Source organism: Eretmochelys imbricata, chromosome 1 (genome assembly GCF_965152235.1).
Source record: "Eretmochelys imbricata isolate rEreImb1 chromosome 1, rEreImb1.hap1, whole genome shotgun sequence".
Lineage (NCBI taxonomy): Eukaryota > Metazoa > Chordata > Testudines > Cheloniidae > Eretmochelys > Eretmochelys imbricata.
In genome coordinates, this window is record NC_135572.1 from 154895512 (window position 1) to 154910255 (window position 14744).

General features: G+C 40.6%; 1 protein-coding gene across 3 annotated transcripts in view; it reads left to right on the plus strand.

Moving 5' to 3' along the window:
- The window catches only part of DDX3X (DEAD-box helicase 3 X-linked), a 35875-nt gene extending 26859 nt beyond the window's left edge, over nucleotides 1–9016 (plus strand). For 2 of the 3 annotated variants that reach the window (XM_077817479.1, XM_077817489.1), the window contains 7 exons: nucleotides 612–756; nucleotides 871–1015; nucleotides 1369–1550; nucleotides 1650–1767; nucleotides 4313–4469; nucleotides 5850–5998; nucleotides 6474–9016. In XM_077817479.1, the coding sequence (XP_077673605.1) occupies nucleotides 612–756; nucleotides 871–1015; nucleotides 1369–1550; nucleotides 1650–1767; nucleotides 4313–4469; nucleotides 5850–5998; nucleotides 6474–6559 (982 nt within the window). In that variant the 3' untranslated portion in view covers nucleotides 6560–9016. Of the gene's footprint in view, nucleotides 1–611; nucleotides 757–870; nucleotides 1061–1368; nucleotides 1551–1649; nucleotides 1768–4312; nucleotides 4470–5849; nucleotides 5999–6473 lie in introns of all 3 variants that reach the window. The other variant, XM_077817468.1, reaches the window with a different exon arrangement.
- The last annotated feature ends 5728 nt before the right edge of the window (nucleotides 9017–14744 follow it).

Here is a 14744-nt window from a genome sequence, read left to right on the forward strand (position 1 = left end):
AAACAAAAGATAAGAGCATGCAAAACACCTTATTCTTGTTTCTGTTCTGTTTAGGCTAGGTAAAGAATAGAGACAACTACTTCATTTTTATTACTCAGTTAACAACAAAAAACCCAAACTCTTCATAAATTACAATGGTTTGGGACACTTATATGCATGTTTGGTTTTTTCCTAAAATTAATTAGTATTTTAGGAAAAATAGTCAGTAAGCCAAGAGTTGGTGGTCACGCTCTGAGGCAACCAAAATTTGTTGAGGAAACCCTACTCTAAGCTGAGGTTCCAGTGGGAATGATCATACTGGTGTGTGCAGAGAATTTTACTGCCAAACATTTGTAGCTGTCAAATTAGCTGTCAAACATTTGTAAAAGGATGCCTTAATACTGTTAAATTGACTATTTCTGTTATTTTAAAGCTGCATATAGCTCATAAATACTTCCTGACTCACATTGGGTTGTACAAGCTATCACTGAATAATTCTGACATACTACATTAAATAGTTAATGGTGGTTGGAAAAAATAGCCTGGTGTGTGTGGATTTTTTTAAAACCAAAAAAAAAAAAACCCCGGTTTTCCTCACTTAAGCAATTTTGAACCTCTTCATCTACTCCCAGATACCTGGTACTGGATGAAGCTGATCGCATGCTTGATATGGGGTTTGAGCCTCAAATTCGCCGTATTGTTGAACAAGATACTATGCCACCAAAGGGAGTTCGTCATACCATGATGTTCAGTGCTACTTTTCCCAAGGAAATCCAGGTACTGTCTGGCTTGAGGCTTTTTTGACCTACAAGCTTAATGTACGTTCTGAACTCCCCCAGTCCTTGTGGGGGGAAAAATGGTGAATTTCTTTTTTGTCTGTCTACCTCCTAGATGCTTGCCCGTGACTTCCTGGATGAATATATCTTCCTGGCTGTTGGCAGAGTTGGCTCTACATCTGAGAACATCACACAGAAAGTAGTGTGGGTGGAAGAGTCAGACAAACGGTCATTTCTGCTTGACCTGCTAAATGCCACAGGTAAAGACTGTTTGGGAGAATTTCAACACAGCTCTAATGGCTCAGGTAATGAGAATCTATGTTAGGTGGAGGAAAAGCTGTTAGTCTTTTCCTCCCTGTTTTTTCATATGTTGTGAATGTTTTTGCTTTGACTTAAAACAGTATGCATGCAAATAAACTTCTTGGGTAATATAAACATCATGGGAGGGGGAATGGCCTTGGTACTCATCTCTCATTGAATGAAGTAATGTAATAAATACACAATTAAACTGCAACAGAAGATACAGAAACTACCTTTTACCAGTTGGGGGTGCTAAATATTTGCAGATGTAGTATTGCTGGTGGTAAATCTGTAGTTTAACTTCTTGCATTAGGCAAAGATTCACTGACTCTGGTGTTTGTGGAGACTAAAAAGGGAGCTGATTCTCTGGAGGACTTTCTCTACCACGAAGGATACGCTTGTACAAGCATCCATGGAGATCGCTCTCAGAGAGACAGAGAAGAAGCTCTGCACCAGTTCCGTTCAGGCAGAAGCCCAATTCTGGTTGCCACAGCAGTAAGTCCCTAATTTTTCTTTCTGAAGATGTATGTTAAATTTCACTTCATTCTTGTGAAGCTTTGCTAAGAGCTGACAGTTGAACTTCTTCACCATTAGGTTGCAGCAAGAGGATTGGACATTTCAAATGTGAAACACGTCATAAACTTTGACTTGCCAAGTGACATTGAAGAATATGTGCATCGCATTGGTCGTACAGGCCGTGTGGGAAACCTTGGTAAGACTCTTAAAAGTGAATTGTCTGCTAGAAGATGCTCTTCAAGTGTAGTATTCCAGTGGGTTATAAGTAACACTATATATAGATTAGCTATAGAGTAAACTTGAACTATGAAACAAAGCTTACTTGACCTACTGTTTCAGACAAACCCACGTCTAGTCTTTGTAGCAGTAATCTTAATTCCAGTTTTATTAAACTGAGCAAAATTCCATGCAAGTCTTTTTTATTGTTCCAGTTTCTCTCCTCCTCCCCCATGTCTAAAGCCATAGTAGAATAGGTAGGAAGGCAGTATGGGAAACCAGTAGGTGTCAAGTGATTATTAACTGATTTATTTTTTAGAAAACATCCAAAATTTAAACAATATTCTAAGTTTTCAAATATATTGATTTCAATTACAACAAGTGTAAAGTGCTCGCTTTATATTACAAATTGTGCTATAAACAAGAAATACTATTTTTCGATTCACCTCGTACGAGTACTGTAATGCAGTCTTTATCATGAAAGTTGAACTTACAAATGTAAAATTAAGTACCAAAAAACCTGTTTTATTTTTGGCTTCAAGCTAAAATTTTGGCGCCTGCAAGTCCACTTGGTCCTACTTCAGCCAATTAATCCGACAAACAAGTTTTACAGTTGCAGCTGCCCGCTTTTTATTTTGTCACCTGAAAGTGAGAACAGGTGTTCACATGGCACTGTTATAACCAGTGTGGCAAAGTATTTGTGCTACATGCAGTAAAGGTTCATATATCCCTTTTGTGATTCAGTCGCCAGTCTAGAGGACATGCATCCATGCTAATGAGGGGTTCTGATCAATAGTGATCAAAAGCGGTGCAGACTGATGCATGTTCACTTTTATCTGAATCAGATGTCACCAGCAGAAGGTTGGCTTTTTTTTGTTTGGTGGTTTGGATTCTGTAGTTTCCACATCAGGAGTGTGCTCTTTTAAGACTTCTGAAAGCATGCTCCACACCTCATCCCTCTTAGATTGTGGAAGGCACTTCAGATTCTTAAACAGTGGGTCAGGTGCTGTAGCAAACTTTAGAAATCTCACATTGGTGCCTTCACTGCAGATTTTGACAAAACGTAAAGAAAGTGTTCTTAAAATGAACAATGTGCTGGGTTATTAGTTATAGCAGTCTCAGATGTTAGAATGCAGGTAAAATGGAGCAGGAGACATACTATTCTTCCCCAAGGAATTCAGTCACAAATTTAATGCTTTTTTTTTTTTTCAAAAAAAAAAAAGCAGCATCAGCGTAGAAGCATGTCCTCTGGAATGGTGGCCAAAGCATGAAGGGGCATGTGAATGTTTAGCGTCTCGGGCACTAAATACCTTGCAATGCAAGCTACAAAAGTACCATGCAAATGCCTGTTCTTGCTTTCTGGTGACCATTGTAAATAAGAGGGCAGCATTATCTCCTGTAAATGTAAGCAGATTATTTTGTCTTAGCAATTGGCTGAACAAGAAGTAGGACTGAGTGGACTTGTAGGCACTGAAGTTTTACACTGTTTTGTTTTTTTTGAGTGCTATTATGGAACCCAAAAAAATCTACATTTGTAAGTTGCACTTTTCACAACAAAGATTACACTATAGTACTTGTATGAGGTGAATTGAAATATTATTTCTTTTGTTTATAGCAGAAGTATTTTTAATAGAAGTTCACACATTGATTTCAACCACACAACCATTTACAGTATCTGAAAATGTAGAAAAAAATCCAAAAATTAAATTTAAGCTGGTATGCTATTACTTAACAGTGCAATTAAAGCTGATTAATTTTTAAGTTAATGGCATGTGTTAACTTATTAAATAACAGCCCTAGAAACCAGTATAGCAGAGCTCCAGTTGACTTTTCTCTTTAAGAAAAAGCTGCTAAATTCTTGCATGCAAGTGCACATGGACCAACTGCCATTTATGCACGTTCTGTTAAAACACAAGTAAAACTATTTGCAGTCAGGCATGCAGTCAGGTTGTTGCTGCAAAGGCTAGTATAACAGCATAATCTGGATTAAAATTTATACCAAGTCCTGTAGGCTGGCTACCTAACATCAGGTTAATAAGGCAACTTGCCACAAGAGAAGGCTCACTGACACTTCTGCTTCATTGAGAGAGAACTCTCAAAGTGAATTCCCAGGGAGGGAAACGGGAACAAATATTTGGACATTTGCTGATTTACTGTAAATCTCAGAGGAAATTCAGCATCTGCTAGGTATCTTCCTATGCAATACCCCAATTACATAGTTTTCTAATGTTTCGTATTGCCTGAGATGCTCTCAAGTAAAGAGAAACTAACTAGTTTGTCTGCACTCCCTCAAGCCTAGTGGTGTCTGTGACGGATACTTATTTTATTAGGCAGCTTCCTGTCCTAAGACCAATTTCAGATATCTTTAAAGTTCAGTACAAGCCTAGCCTGTTCAATATAAAACCCACCAAGTACTTTTTTTTCCTCCTGTTCAAGTACACATTCATCTGAGCTACACAGAAATAGTGTCTTGAAGCATCATACCAAGTTACCTAATGTTGAGAATCAATTTTATTTTTTTAAAGGGCTTGCCACCTCATTCTTCAATGAGAGGAACATAAACATCACCAAGGACTTGCTGGATCTCCTTGTTGAAGCGAAACAGGAAGTACCATCATGGTTGGAAAACATGGCTTATGAGCAGATTCATAAGGGTGGTAGCAGTCGTGGGCGTTCGAAGAGGTAACTCGAATAGGACTCTGACTACTTAAGGGCATAATCCATTTTATGCCAGTTCCACGGTTGCAGATTCAGGTTCCTATTGCCTAAACCTTTGCTTTAATTAAACTTCAGATAACATGGAAGACAGTTTTAGCTGAGAGATTTTAGTATTGCTGTCTGTGATTGCAGTGTGAGTCCTCTAAACTGCTCCAAGTTGTTGGTCTTAACATTTGCCTTCATTTGTATTTCCAACTCTACTATAAAGGATCTCTGAGAATTTGCTTTTCCGTTAGTTTTTTTTCCTTCAGTTTTTGTTTCAAAATGAGCCCCCTGTAGGAAGCCACATCTTGTTGTTAAAGTCCCCTCTATGTTAAAATCTCCTATTCTGAAAGTCTCCAAAATCCAGTTAAACTAGATAGGAATAACTCCTCTTTTAAGAGCTGAATAATCATTTTGGGAATAGGACCAAATAAGACAAGGTTGGTTTTTTTTACACATTAGAAACCATTGGAAAACCAAGTGTGCTTTACCACTTGGAATAGATAAATGTGATTTTTATTTTTTTAATAGCTTCCACTATTATGCAGTAAAAAGCAAGGTCTCAATCATATTGCATCAGCTGAGACACTTTCCTGCTGTAAGATATTCATTCTGTCCTATTAACCAATAAATGAATTGCTGCCATATGGACAAGAATATTTCTTGTTGCACTGCTATACTGTGGGTTCCAAGCCAGTGAACATGGGGGCTGAAGATATTGTAGCCATCTTTAGATGGCTACAGATTAAGAGGGAATGAACTCCTTCATATAGAAACAACTCTAGATGGTGCAGCAGAATAAATACCCAGCATAATATGGGGGGGGGGGGGGTTAAAAAACAAGTGCCTATGAAATGTCATTCATTTATTCTTCATATTAATGATCTGTAGTTATCAGTTTTGAGTGAATTAGTGGTATTTGTCACTAGTTCCTTAAATAGCTAGTACTGCTCTTCAGCTGCTTCCTCTTCACCCCTGTACAACTGGGGGCGTTGTACTGTATCAGACCTATAGCTGAACTCTAAAAAAGCAACTCTCTCAGTCTAGGAGTCTACATTCTTGCCATCTATTATGGTTTAGTCAACTGAAAAGTAAGGTGCATAGATTGACAGTAGCGCCTTTTCTTCTGCTTCTTTCAAATGAACATTGACAGCCTCATGCTCTCCAAGTTGCAGTGAGAGGCTTGCAAGCAACAAACAGTGGCGCTGAAACTAAGCGATAAGGGCACTACTATATTCTGCAGAAATTCATTTCAAACAGCTTTACAAAACTCTGCCCTAGATTTCAAAGCAGCTATCTTAATAATTGCATTCTGCCAGACCGCAGTAAGAACAAGCTGTGAATGTTTCTCTTTCTGTGTAGTCGGTTCAGTGGAGGATTTGGTGCCAGAGACTATCGAACAAGTAGCGGTGGCGGCAGTAGTAGCTTTAGCAGTAGTCGACCAAGCAGCAGCCGCAGCGGTGGTGGTGGCAGCAGCAGCAGCGGCCATGGAGGCAGCAGAGGATTTGGAGGTAATTGTCTGTCTGTCCTTGTAATCCAGTACAAAGGAGGGGGCCGGTGATGGCAGCTTCAAAACAAGCTCTGGAACTTTTTTTAGGAAAACAAAGTCTTGTCTTAAAACAAAACAAAACTTTATAAAGTAGCCAACTCTTAAATGTTTGTCTGTGTAAGGGCTGTGAATTTACTATAGCCTGTTACACTGAACTTTACAATTGAGAGGATGATTTAGCTGGCACAATGTATCTGTTGTGGTACCCAAAATTATTGTAAACTGGTTATGCACTGAAGCTTTCCTAATCTTTTAATTTTTAGCTTTGATACCATGTATTGTCAGTGTTCTCATCCACTGCCTCCTCTCTTTCCCCCTGCCTTCCCCCCCGTCTTGGTCCACAGAAAGCTTCTGTCCAGGGAAGAAGAGAAAAGGGTAGCCTGTGTAAGGACATAAAGGTTTTAGTAAGTTGATGTGGTTTTGTTCTTTCCTAATAGGTGGTGGCTATGGAGGCGGCTTCTACAACAGTGATGGATATGGAGGAAACTATAACTCCCAGGGGGTTGACTGGTGGGGCAACTGAGTCTGCTTGCAGCAGACATCCCACCAAACAAGCTAATATGGAAACCACATGTAACTTAGCCAGACTATACCTTGTGTAGCTTCAAGAACTCGCAGTACATTACCAGCTGTGATTCTCCACTGAAATTTTTTTTAAGGGAGCTCAAGGTCACAGAAGAAACAAAAGGAACAAGCAGCCCTATTTTGAAGGTGAAGATTCCATTGCTGTAGTCAGGATTAACTCCCCTCCCAGCCACCCCAACCCCAAACTGCATTTCTAATTTTGTGACTGAGGATCATTTGTTTGTTAATGTACTGTGCCTTTAACTTTAGACAACTTTTATTTTGATGTCCTGTTGGCTCAGTAATGCTCAAGATATCAATTGTTGACAAAATCAAAATTACTGAACTTGAGCTAAAATCAAACCTTGGCACACAGGTGTGATACAACTTAAACAGGAATCATCGATTCATCCATAATATTACAAAAACTTATGCGGTAGCCTGCATTAGGGCTTTTGATACTTGCAGATTTGGAAAAAAAAAACAAACAAACATCTTGAAGCATATCAATGGAATTAGTTTCTAATGTGGCAAAACTGTACTAAGTTAAAGTTCTGATTTGCTCACTCTATCCTGGATAGGTACTTAGAACCTGATAGTCTTTAATAAGCCATTCCAGTCATGATGAGATGATGTATGGATACATGCATACATTAAAAGCACTGTTTTTGAAGTTAATGCAAGTAAATACAGCAATTCCTTTTTCAATGTTTAGGCAGATCATTAATGTGAGCTAGCCAAATGTGGGCAGAATATTACAGGGAACGTTTAAAGGTCTGATAACTTGAAATAGTTTTTAGGAGAATTCATCTATTTAGACTTTTTAAAAATGCCTGCCATATGAAATTGAAATGGTAGAATGGCTGACCACAACAGTGACTGGTCCTCCTTAAGGGCCTGACTGATTTTGGTCTAATAACGCATGCTAGTGTTGATGTTTTTTGGTCAAGAGGGTATGAACAGGAAGAATTATGCAGCAGGCTTTATTTTAATGCAGATTCACATTACTCTGTTCAAGCTGCGTTGAGATGTTAAACTGGCTTACTGTAGACTTTGTAAAATGGCTCCAGAAGAGTAACTAACAAATCTTGAGATCACAGAGGTTGGAAATGTACATAACTGCACAAGGTTTCAATTCTGCTATTAAAGTGCAGTTTTAGTCAGTTTTAGTTGCATAGGTTTCCATTGTATTTATAGTCTGTTTATGCTAAATCTGGCCAAAGATAAGTATTGTCCACCAGTAAAATGCCTCTGCCACTTGGAATTTCTGTGCTAACTTTTGTGGCCAGAGCCATTATCAACTCTTAATCTACAGTGGCATAGGAAAATGGCAAAAATCTCCTAAAGTGCAATAGATTTTTTCAAGTGTATTGTGCCTTGTTCTAAAACTTTTATTAAGTAGGTGCACTTGACAGTATTGAGGTCATTTGTTATGGTGCTATTTCAATTAGTCTAGGTTTAGGCCCTTGTACATTTTGCCCATAACTTTTTACAAAATACTTCTTTTATTGCACATTCAGAGAATTTTATATAGGTCTTGTGTGCGTGTCCTTAACTTCCAATCTTATTTTGTCTCTTGGAGATTGAACGCAGCTTGTCTAAGGAGAAGGAACTAGATTCTAAAATTTATTTGGGACCATGGGAATGATAGCTAGGAAGAAAACTATTTGCACACGAGATTTCTAGATACTTTTTGCTGCTAGTTTTGTGTAATATTTATTGAACATTTTTGACAAATATTTATTTTTGTAAGCCTAAAAGTGATTCTTTGAAAGTTTAAAGAAACTTGACCAAAAGACAGTACAAAAACACTGGCACTTGAATGTTGAATGTCACCGTATGCGTGAAATTATATATTTCGGGGTAGTGTGAGCTTTTAATGTTTAAGTCATATTAAACTCTTAAGTCAAATTAAGCAGACCCGGCATTGGCGGTGTAGCCATAACTTTCTGATAGTAAAACAAAAAAATTGGCAACTTAAAATTAAACATGCCAAGGTTTTGATACACTTGTCTTAAGATATTAATGAAACACTTCTAAACACTGATGTGAAGTGTCCAGATTCTCAGATGTTTGTTTGCGTGAGTTTTGTTTAGTTGTGTGTGGTTTTTTGTTTTTGTTTATTTTTCAGTGAATGTCTGGCACATTGCAATCCTCAAACATGTGGTTATCTTTGTTGTATTGGCATAATCAGTGACTTGTGCATTTTAGCAAGTTTTACCAGCCAACAATATTTTCAGTTCAGAAATAAGGATTAAAAATCATATGCAAAGAATGGGTTTAAACTTGCTGAATGTAAAAATTCAACTTCAAGTCACTGTAGGTTTAGTAATTGCTTATTGTATTAGTTTAGATGCTAGCACTGCATGTGCTGTGCATTACTCTTGATTTTATTAAAATAAAAAGTTGAACTGCACAGAGTCCACTCATTTTTAAGCATCACTATTTCATGTCATATCTGTAAACTGAACAATTTGGCACAATCTTTGATCTTGCATAAAGATGTCAGGTGCCAGACTGTTCCATTCTCAGCCAGCTCTGATGTGCTACAAAATTGCAAGCACAAAATATAGTGGTAGAGTTGTCCTGTATAGCTATCAGTTGAGAGGGGTAAGTGTTGCCTCAGTTGTTGTGTATATGGGAAAGCTGTAGTCTGCAGTAAGTAGACAGGGAAGGTGAGTGTGTTTTGTGGGGTTTTTTGTTTGGTTTGTTCATCATGTCGTGTTCCTCTCCTCCTTCCCCCCCATCCCTTACTCCAGCCCCTGAATGCCAGGTAAAGGTGCGCTAAAAGCCTGATTTGGCCAGGGGTCACAATTTACTGAATCTGGGGCAGATTGCCACAAGCTGTCTTTTGAGGACCCCATCACAAATGGGAGTTTAGGGTATGCAGTGGGTAGGAGAGGGTGGAACAGCAGCACGGAGATTCTGGGCAGAGCTGCTGGCCTCTGACTGTCAGTAATTCTACTTTTAGAGTAGCCTAGAATTGGGAGGGTGCAAAAATGTGTTAGACACATTAGGCTTCACCTCCCTGGGGCTGCAGATTCCAGGCAGTCCTGGAGAGACTAGATAATAGCAAAAAATTAGGCTGTTCTAATGGGATTAAAAAAATGTCCAGGACCTGAGTGTGTGCTTCTTCAGGAAACCCTACATTGTCTTGGACATGTTACAGCTGCAGATTGACTTACAAATTTACTGTAGTAAATGGTACACCACACATGAAACAGCTTAAAGTCAGGTTAGCCTGAATTTTCATTTTCAGAATGATTACATTTTTCATAAATCAGGATCTGCCTAGTCTAAAAGACCTATTACAAAGGCAAAACTGGCTGTTGGGTTGAAAAGGGGTGAGATCTTGAAGTGCACAGCCACTGTTGCTGAGTGGCAATTAGTCATGCCTCCAAGCACCACCTATGCTTGGTGGAATCTACCAAATTGAAACTGTAAAGGGTCACAACCACACATTCAGGGATAATGTGCATTGGCTAATGGAAAGAGCTTCCACTGTAGGAAAATTGCAAGAACTAAATATTGTACTGTTCCAACATGTTACTGAGATGTACTGATCTTGGAAATGGGGTAAAATTCTAATGGTGGTATAGCCCTCCTAATGCTTAGCTTTTGTTTAGCTAGAGCTATTGTCTTTAGCAAGGGTTTGTTAAAATGAACATGGCCCTCTAACTAAATTTCCATCTCTGCAATGGAACAGGCCAGGCTCTGTTTTATGAACTGTTTGTTTTTTAGTGGCTCCAAAAACTTTGCAATCTTTAATGAAACTTCTAATTGTGTGTAATCAGTTTTATAATGTTTCAAAGTTAGAAATAGCAAAGGAATGCTGGAATAGACTCCCTTCTATGCGCAAGGCATGTGCAACTGATGAAAAGGCTGGCCATATGTGCACTAAAGCTGTAGAATTGAAATGGGGCCCTTGGACTGCCCTTGAGCTAAATGGACAGATGTCTTCAGGCTTGGTGCACATTCTACATGTGGCATTTCTGAAAATGTTAGCCTGCTTTTTAAAATATGATTTGGCAGATGTGGGGACATTTGGCCTTGCCAGAAGCTGGGACTAGAGGACAGGATCACATGATAAAACACCCTGTTCTTTCTTTGTCTCTGAAAAACATGGGGCTTAGGTGGGACTGTTATACTGGATCAGACTGGTCATTCTAATCTCCAATCTGACAAGAGGTGAAGCTCAAGCAATTATCTATTTGACATTATAAGGAAAATTTAAAACTTTCAGAAGTCAGGTGGGGATCATTTTAAGTTGGTTTTCTGGGGAGAGGAGGTAAGTATTCAAATAATTCCACATTGCAGCATCAGTCATGTGTGGCCCCCATTGTACAAGATGCTGTGTATAATACTGAAGAATTAAGTATAAAAAAAGGTAGATAATGGGAGTGCAACTGAATACTACGAAAACTAGTAAAGCATATCTGCTGCCTAGCCGTGGTGGAGAGTTGTTCCAAAGGCACCAGGACAGGAGCCATTTAAAGGACAAGGCAGCTTCATGAGTGTTTATGGGGAACTCCTATGCCTGAAGGGTGGCATGGGCAAAGCCTCCCCTTACATTTTCTTGTCTTACATTTTTCTATTTGGTCTGTTTTAAATTAAGGAGCCTCAAAGTAAACTATTGCCAAAATACATTACAAGGTCAATGCATTTTTTTCTCAATGATAAAGTAGGGCTTCAGCTACTGCCCAATGATTAACTGGCCTTTCACTGCAGAGAAATTGGTTACAATTGTATTAGAGATACAGGAACTAGGATAGGAGTGCTTGTGGCACCTTAGACTAACCAATTTATTTGAGCATAAGCTTTTGTGAGCTACAGCTCAGTTCCATCAGATGCATACTGTGGAAAGTATAGAAGATTGTTTTATACACACAAAGCATGAAAAAATAGGTGTTTACCACTACAAAAGGTTTTTTCTCTCTCCCCCCCCACCCCCCCAGTCCTGCTGGTAATAGCTTATGTAAAGTGATCACTCTCCTTACAATGTGTGTGATCAAGGTGGGCCATTTCCAGCACAAACCCAGGGTTTAACAAGAACACCTGGGGGGTAGGAAAAAACAAGGGGAAATACGTTACCTTGCATAATGACTCAGCCATTCCCAGTCTCTATTCACGCCTAAGTTTAATTGTAGCCAATCTGCAAATGAATTCCAATTCAGCAGTCTCTCACTGGAGTCTGGTTTGTGCTGGAAATGGCCCAACTTAATTATCATTCACATTGTAAGAGTGATCACTTTAGATAAGCTATTACCAGCAGGACAGTGGGGTGGAGGGGAGAGACCACCTTTTGTAGTGGTAAGCACCCATTTTTGTCATGCTTTGTGTGTATAAAAAGATCTTCTGTACTTTCCACAGTATGCATCTGATGAAGTGAGCTGTATGCTCAAAGTGGTTAGTACTCCTTTTTGTGAATACAGATTACACCGCTGTTACTCTGAAACCAAGAACTAGGCTCACAGTATTTCGGGAAAGGGGACTCTGTCTCTGCTACCAAGAAGTCAAGGTGGCTTTTGCCTCTGACTTGAATGGGAATGGAATCAGAGCTGCTAATTAGCCTACCCAAGGTTTGTAGTCAGAATGCCTTCATGAACTTTAGGGGGAAGAGTTGGTAAAACAGGATTAATTTCCACTGTAAGAGGCAAATGTCTCAAGGGAAGAGTGGGGTGATGCAGAAGTTACTGCCAAGACATCTCACAAATCTGGTTGAAAAACTAAGCACTACTAAAAAATGGTTGTCACAATAGTGTCTGAGTTAGATTCATGGCAAAAATGAATTCTGGAGCAGTTGCAGTAACTTTCAAATGACCTGCAACTGTCCTTAACAGTAGGCTCCATCCTTATGCCTGCAACATCAAATTTCTTTTTTCATAGTAATGACTTGGCACTGTACATAGGCATATAAGGGGCACAGAGCAGCCATGAACCTGCCCACCTGGGGTGGAGAGGGAATGGGTGAGCAGTCTAATTTTGTCTCCAAGCATCAAATTAATAATCTAGCCTAGTTTGTAAAGACAGTTTATCTTTGCCCTCTTTTTGACAGTCCTAACCCCCACCCTCCACACTCAAAAGAACCCCCTGGAGACTGGGAGTGAGGTGCCTTATACTAAACTCTCAGGATTTAAACTATAGCTGACCTCTAATAGACTCATTTCTTTGGTCAATAGGCATAGCTGATGCCTTTTTTAGGGTGGGGGGAAGGTCAATTTCCCAATAGGCACTAAGTGTATAAATCGTCTGCCTGCAGGACTTATACATTCAGGGACATAAGACTAACATATCAGTTCAGACCCAGAGCTGCCCTTTTCCAAAGAGCCCAAAGGATGAGGCTCCATGAGTGAGCAGACACCACCCCTTCTGGTCTACCAGCAAATAGAAGGCAGGGAAGAAGACATCAGAGCCAGGATGCCACTTATCCCAGCAAATCTGGCAACACCACCTCCAACAATCTGGGTGGAATTAGTACTGACACATTACACCATAAAACTGAAAGGAGAGATTAGTGGGGGGGAGAGAGAGAGATTTGGATGCCCAGAGGAGACTGTGACTAAAGAAACCTGGATGCTGACTGGCAAAGCACATTGACTTCCCCCTGGTTCTGTACTGAAAGCCTCTGTCATAGTGCTTTTCATAAAAGTGGAGACAGGAAAAGAATGTGTGTGCACCAACCTCCTCACATAGTCTAAAGTATGCAGGTAAGACACATGCCCTAGGTGTGACCTGCTTTTGAGGCACACTCTGCCAGTGAGAGAGCCACTTATTGCCAGGGGAAGCACTGTGTACATATGTCCTACAATTGGGGGGTGTCTATGTCAAATGTGAATGACAAGCTGGTAGACACAGAACACTAGTCTCTAAGGTGCCACAAGTACTCCTTTTCTTTTTGCAAATACAGACTAACACAGCTGCTACTCTGAAACCTAACATGAAGTGGTAAATCCTGAGGGCACATGCTGGTATATATAGGAGTGCAAAGAAAGAAAGACTGGCATCCTTAATCTTGGGCAGTGGTCCTCAAACTGTTAGACACCCCCCCCTCCCCCAGGGAGTGCTACCTAGCTCCACTCTTAACATGACTCAGCCCTGGGGGGGCATGGAGAGTCCATTGCAGGGGTGGGGTGTGCAAGTGGAAAAGTTTGGGTGCCACTAACAGACAGCAGGTTTGCATCATGGAAAAGCAATCTCAGCCAGGCTTGCTTGAAAAAAGCAGAGACAACATTGGGTAAGTTGAGACAGGAGAAGAACTAGTTTATATATAACCACTTATTTCTGAAATGAAGTACTAATAAACTTTGTCACTATATATACAAGCACTGTGCCTGTGTGTTCAGCCAAACTGTGGTGCAAGGCATAACTAGTAAGCTGCAGTTACTCCTAGGGGAACCCAGAACCCCCCTAGCTCTCCATACTCAAACACCACCCCATTGAGCCTCAACCCCCCTGCTGAGACTCCCACCCCCAGAGCCCTCACCACTTTCACCTGGGAAACACACCTCTGTGCATCCAGTTCTTCAAGCGATTGCTCATGTGTATTCCACAATCGGTGTGCGTGCTCACCATGTGCACTAGTGCTGGAAGTTTTTCCCCTAGCGGTACCCTTAAGGAGGAGTGCCCCCCAACCCCTCAGGTGGCACATGCCTGGCACAGTATAGGGGGGTTGCGCTCCTCTCACCCTCAGTTCCTTCTTGCCACCAGTGAAGGTGCGTCAGAACTGCTCAGCTCCAGCTTTGCTGCAGTTCGTCCCCAGAACTCAGTAGTACCTGTAGTCCGTTAGCTAATTCAGTTAGTTTAGTTAGACATTGAGCCCAGGCCAGCGCATGCCCCAAACTTTAAGGTGTGTGGCTCTTGTAGGCACTCTATGCCAAGGAGCAACCCGCACGCAGATTGCTTGGGAGAAACCCATATCAGCGAAAGGTGCAAGATCTGCAAGTCTTTCAAGCCCCAGACCAAAAAAGAAAGGGACATTAGGCTCTGGGCCATCCTGATGGAGTCGGCATTGGCCCCGACCCTGGCACACCGCGGTGTCAGTATGCAGAAACCCGCTGGTACCATCATTCAGTTGGCACCGCTCCCTGTCCACAGGGCATGCCAAGAGGACCAGAAAGACTCCCTCTTCGCAGCAGCACCGAGGG